Raw genomic sequence first — 5,918 nt, forward strand, 5'->3', positions numbered from 1 at the left:
ATTGGCAAAAATTGAAAACATGGGAACTGATTGTGCTAGGTTTGATGAAACTCCCTCTTTGATTTGAGACTTTATTGAGAAGGATATTTTCATCCCTTGTACTGAGTAGTATGTTCTATCCTCTTCTTGGCTTTGAATAAAAATCATATCAACTTTCATAAATATAAAAATATTATGAACCAGAAATCTTTCACCGAAGATTATGAGTATAGTAATTAATCCGTACTGTAATACGTAAATTAGTAATGATGTAACGGTTAAATATAAAAAAATAAAAAAACAAGTTTTGTGGAAGATTCAACTAGTTTTTAGAAGGTACAACAAAAGTAAGTGGATTATTACAGTAAGACATTTCCTTTATAAAAGTAAAAAGGCCGCCACCATTTGAGCAAGTGGCGATCGACTTGGAGTCGGAAAGTGGCAAAGTCCGAGCCCTTGGAATCAAAACCAACGCAAATAAATAGTCCTAGCCTCACAAAGCCAGGGGAATCAAAGTCGAATCAAACAACATCCTCGTCAATATTCCTCGCTTGAACATTGTGGTCAAATAAAATACGCACACACCAGTCAACTACACGTTAACAATTGTGCCACTGTCACACCAATGTGTTTAATAAAAAAAAGGAGGCAGATTCTCTGCCTTTCCACTTCTCGTGCTCTTCTATGTCCTTCAGTTTTGTATAGTCACAGTTAAGTTATATCAATATTTTATATTATATTTTATAGAGATAATAAGATAAAAATGAATAATAATATAAAATGTTGATGCAGCTTAACTATGACCACACAAACAGAAGGGTACGGAAAATGGGAGGGTAGAGAATTTTCCTCCTTAAATTAAAGGCTTAAATGTTAAAATGATCTTTGTATTATTAAGAATATTTTTATTTGTCACTCAGTATTACGGTCTGGTGGTATTCTTCTTCATTTGGAAGTGAGAGGTATTAGGTTCGAATCTCATGGATGGCGAATTCGATACAAAATTAAGTTGCTCATTGTATAGTTTAGCAGAACTCCCCCTTTCTTTAGTATAAAAATATTGATGTATTAAAAAAAGAATATTTTTCATCTAATCTCCGAAAATTTCATAAATTGTTATACTTATTTATAAAATTACTTATTTGATTTAAAATATTTTAAAATAAAATAAAATTAAAAATTAAAGAAAAATCATTCTCCTCCCTAACGTTCTCTCTCTTTTTTATGTCACAACCTTAATAATTTTTCAGATTGGAACTCTTATATATGTTATTTTTCATTGATTTAGATTTTTTCTATGAAGAGAAAGAGTAATTATATTTCTTATAATTTTTCATATGAATATTTTACGAGAGGTTGAATAAAATGTCTTTAATTGGCTAATAGAGATACAACCAAATTGAAAACACGGGAACCACATGACCATAACACATGACCATTCTGACATTTAAGCCAAAATTAAACTAAAAAAATGTTCTTGTGCTAGGCTGCTAGAATTGTAGTAAAATTAAGCGCCAAACTTGGGAACTTTGGCGGTGGATATTTGTGCAAGGAAGTGCTCCCCCACGATCCGCCGTTGGATTTTCCCGGTGGCAGTTTTCGGAAGAGAGTCGGTGATGAACACCTTCTTGGGTACTTTGAAGGAAGCCAGATTCTTCTTGCAATGTCGCATCACTTGTTCCTCGTCTAAGCTCGAGCCTTCTCTTGGGATAACGGCGCAGTTAATCTACAGGCACAAACAATATCGAATTGGAAAATTGGCTAAAATGATTAAAGATCAAATATCCATCGCATGACAATCAGAATCGTTCATTCGGCTAATTTATCATCAGGAACAATGTGGTTTATTTTGACCACGTACCTCTTCGCCATATTTATCATCAGGAACTCCAAATGCAACGCCTTGGGCAACCTCTGGATGTGACATAAGCACTGCATCCACTTCAATTGGCGATATCTTCTCCCCTGAAAGCAACAATACAAAACACATTGTCAGCCAAACTTCACTGCCGCATATTATCAAACAGTCGGCGTGCAATTTCGATTAATCTCATTACCTCCGCGGTTAATCAGCTCCTTAATCCGACCCACCAGGCTCAAATACCCATCGGAATCCAAAACTCCGATGTCCCCGGTATGAAACCACCCGAACAAGAAAGCCGCTTTGTTCGCTTCCGCGTTGTTCTTGTACCCTTCAGTCACATTGGGCCCTCTAATGCAAACCTCGCCGTTCACGCCCTCCGGCTGAACCGCACCATTCTCGTCCAAAATAGCAAGCTCCTGACCCACTGGTCGACCCACGGACCCGGGCTTGTGGGCTCCGTCTTCCGGTAACGGATTCGAACACATCAAATGGGTCGCCTCCGTCATCGCATAGGCCTCTAAAACCGGCGCGCCGAACGATTCTTCCAGCCGCGCCAAAATAGACGGAGCCAGGGAGGCGCTGCAGCTCCGTATAAACCTGAGATTCGGGTATTGCGGCTCGGGTTTGCTGCTGTGGCGGTCGAGGATGATCTGGTGGATGGTGGGGACTGCGGTGTACCACGTGGCGTTGTATGCGACCATGTCGGACCAAAAGGTTGAAGCGGAGAATCGGCCCGCTGCTGGGAGAGCTACGGCGGCGCCGGCGGAGAAGGAACTCAATAACCCGGCGATTAATCCGTGGACGTGAAATAAAGGGAGGACGATCACCGTCGAGTCCGACTCAGTGAGTTTGTAGACAGATTTGATGTTCTGGACGGAGGAGGCCAGATTGAGCTGCGTCAAGGGGACTCCCTTGGGCCTGCTCGTGGTGCCCGACGTGTGGAGGAAGAGCGCCACGTCGGACGGGTCGTTGACTAGTTGCGATACCGAGTGGGGGCTCGCCTCGACGGCGGATGAGAGAGTCACGTGGCTGGCGGCGTCGGACAGGTTGGCGGTCAAGTGAGGAATGTTGAGCTTCGAAGCCGCCGCTTTGGCCGCATGAATCGGTTCTTCCGGCGTGATCAGGAGCTTCGACTCGGAGTCGGAAAGGTAGAACTCGAACTCTTCCGCCGTGTACGCCGCGTTAAGCGGCGCCGCTGTTGCCCGGCACCGAATGACCGCCAAAAACATCACAACAAACTACAGAAAAGATGGGAATATTAAAAAACTTGTTTGGTTGCGGAGAAAATGCTGGGAAACCAAATAAAACGATGCGATACCTCGACGGTGTTGGGGAATGTGAGTGCGACGGTGTCGTTTGGGGCGACGCCGGAGGCAATTAAGAGGGAGGCGGCGTGATCGACGAGCTCCTGCAACCGCGCGTGGGTCAAATCGAATTTTCCAGAAACGGAAAGGGCGCGGCGGTTCGGGAACTCCGCCGCGACCTGCTTCAGCAATCCGTTTAGAGTCGAACTTTTCATTTTTAAGAATAAAATTAAATTTTTTGAGAGAATCAAATTAAATAAAACAGAAACAATAAATGGAAGCGAATTTATATGAGGATTGGAGAAGTGAGGTTTGATATTTATAGGGTTGGGGAAAGTGAGGGGGAGGGGTTGGATTTGGTGGAGGCTGGAACCGGAGGGGAGACGTGGAGCTCTGTTGCTGGTCAGTTAGAGTGTGCCGCACCTTGGGAGGTGCATTTCCAGGTATCCGCGTCATGTCGCTCCTTCCGACACGTCAACAAGTTGCTGGGGATTGGTTGGGAAATGTGATGGATGATTGGTGGCGGAGAATGGAAGGAGGGCGAAGGGAGGACGAAGAGTCGTTTTGGGCTCTTTTATGGCTTGGTTGTGGGCCCAGCCCATGTGACTTTCGTCATGAACGGGAACTTTATTTTTAGTGTTACATGCCAACTTTGCTTTGTACATTTTTATTTTTTATTTTATTTTTTGAAATAAATTATATTAGCTACATTAAGAGGAAATAAGGTTGGTTTAACCTCATAATAATCTAATAATAAAATGGTTAAAAATTTTTTTTTTGGCTTGTAGTTGTAGAAGGATACCGAATCCTCTTTGTGGGGATGCTATGATCATCATATCCTAACCGAACATCTTACATCATGTAACCAGTTTTCGTTAGATACTATTTGTGTTTAATTTTAATAAAAAAATTCAAATGATTTTAACCATATGATATACGACGAATAGTTAAGATGTGAGGATTCATAAGATCCCATAATTGGGATCCGGTTGCTATCCAAATCCGTTGTAGGCAATGGCATGTAGGGAAAGGGACTTTGTTGACGTCATCATATAAGCACTTGTCTGCATCGGAACATTTTGGTTTTTTTTTTGTTAAAAAAAATTAAGTGTTATTATTATATTTGTTATACTGTATATGTACTATTCGTCTAATAGCAATGAACATGTATTTGCGGCTCTACTTCTAATAGAGTTTGCAACTGATAATCATATTAACATAAATATAGATTGGCAAGTGTAGCGTTACTCTAATTTATTTTAAATCATACATACATAACTTGTAATCGATAATCATATCAACATAAAATCAACAAAATAAAAACAACAATGATCGTATTCATGTCTCATTGTAGCAAAAATGATTGACTGGAGTCGTCAAGGAACCATAATAATTTTTCCATATTAATTTCGTTAAATATATTTAGCAAAACTAATCTTTATATTAATCATAATAGTATTATGGTTTAAATTTCAGTGTTATTTTATTAGCTTTCCGACGTAGGAATTTTTTAAATATAAACACTAGGGTGTCAGATGTTGAGTTTTTTTTTTTTTTTTTTTTTCTTTTCTTTTAACGAAATCTGTAGTTAATTGAAAAAAATGGCACCACAGGTTTTATTGATGACTAGAAGAAACACCGGGCCCAGCCACCAGAGAGGCAATCAGTGCCTTCCGCCAAGAGGTGGTTTTCGGAGGGAGTGAAAACTGCAATCTCCAGCTTTTAAGCTTTAGTTTGGTGTTGAGCTGATTCTAAAAAAGTTACTATAAAAAAAAAGTTCTTTATGTTTGGTAAACATTCAGTTTCAATTCATTTTCATAATTTTGGGTGAAAAAAAGCCAAAGACCCAAAGCTGCAAAACCGAGTTTTGAAAAACCAGTTTTTTTTTCACATCTGTTTTACATAAAAGTTTGTCGAACACTATAATACTGCTTTTTTTCTTTTCAAAAGCATTTTTACAAAAAGTTTACAAAACACTCTGTTGCTTTATTTCACAGCTGCTTATTCTCACAATATAGCAGAAAACAGTTTTTTTTTCAAAGCACAACAATACCAAACCAGCCCTAAAACGCCTTTCAAAGTTTTTGTCATCTAATATTTATAATGTAAAAATGTTGCACATTAAAAAAAATAATTTTATTAACACTTTAAAATCTTATTGTGTACATGTAATTTTCTTCTAAATAGAAAATTTTGAAACGCACAATGAGATATTTGAAGTGTTCATAACAACACCCTATATCTAGCAATAAATAAATAAATAAACATCCTAAAAACGTTTTTTTTATTCCAATTTTATTATATCATAATGCTTTATATTGGATGAGGATACTCTCTAGATCCTCTTTGTGAGGATCTCGGGAATCCTCTAATTATGTTCGTTTATCGTATATCGTGCAGCCAGTTTTCGTCAAATACTATTTATATTCAATTTTAAATAAAAGAATTTACAATGATTTCTGACCACACGATATATGATGAATGGACACGATTGGAGGATCCTTAGGATCCTCACAAAGAGGATCCAGAGAGGATCCTCATTCCCTTATATTCAAGTAAAACTTTAAAGTTAGAGTTATTGAAGCTTCTTTTCTTGTTTGGTTGTTTAAGATTAAACTGCTTTGGATTATTTAGTAAAGATTATGTTTGTAGATCTTTTTACGTATTATTTCATGACATTTGTAATCATTCAATCAGTGAGTCCTAAACTTTGTTCTAATTTAAGTTATTACTTTCTAGCATTAATAGATTGTCCTAATTTTTTTTTTTTT

The 5,918-nt window shown here is 38.3% G+C and overlaps 1 protein-coding gene across 1 annotated transcript; it reads right to left on the minus strand.

Moving 5' to 3' along the window:
- Window positions 1–1,335: 1,335 nt before the first annotated feature.
- On the minus strand, window positions 1,336–3,694 carry LOC137710732 (putative CoA ligase CCL9). Its single transcript, XM_068449840.2, has 4 exons — window positions 3,162–3,694; window positions 2,037–3,081; window positions 1,841–1,944; window positions 1,336–1,705 (listed from the first exon to the last, which is right to left on the minus strand). Exons 1-4 carry the CDS (start codon window positions 3,360–3,362, stop codon window positions 1,487–1,489), a joined length of 1,569 nt encoding a protein of 522 aa, XP_068305941.2. The 5' UTR covers window positions 3,363–3,694; the 3' UTR covers window positions 1,336–1,486.
- Window positions 3,695–5,918: the final 2,224 nt, after the last annotated feature.

This window comes from Pyrus communis, chromosome 6 (assembly GCF_041283825.1).
Source record: "Pyrus communis isolate YQ-2024b chromosome 6, ASM4128382v1, whole genome shotgun sequence".
NCBI lineage: Eukaryota > Viridiplantae > Streptophyta > Magnoliopsida > Rosales > Rosaceae > Pyrus > Pyrus communis.

Excerpts from the sequence above, each read along its gene's own strand:
- LOC137710732 (XM_068449840.2), bottom strand. The coding sequence starts at position 3,362 with ATGAAAAGTTCGACTCTAAACGGATTGCTGAAGCAGGTCGCGGCGGAG. Across the intron at positions 3,082-3,161 it reads CATTCCCCAACACCGTCGAG|TTTGTTGTGATGTTTTTGGC; the intron begins GTATCGCATCGT and ends TCTTTTCTGTAG. Across the intron at positions 1,706-1,840 it reads ATGATAAATATGGCGAAGAG|ATTAACTGCGCCGTTATCCC; the intron begins GTACGTGGTCAA and ends TTGTGCCTGTAG.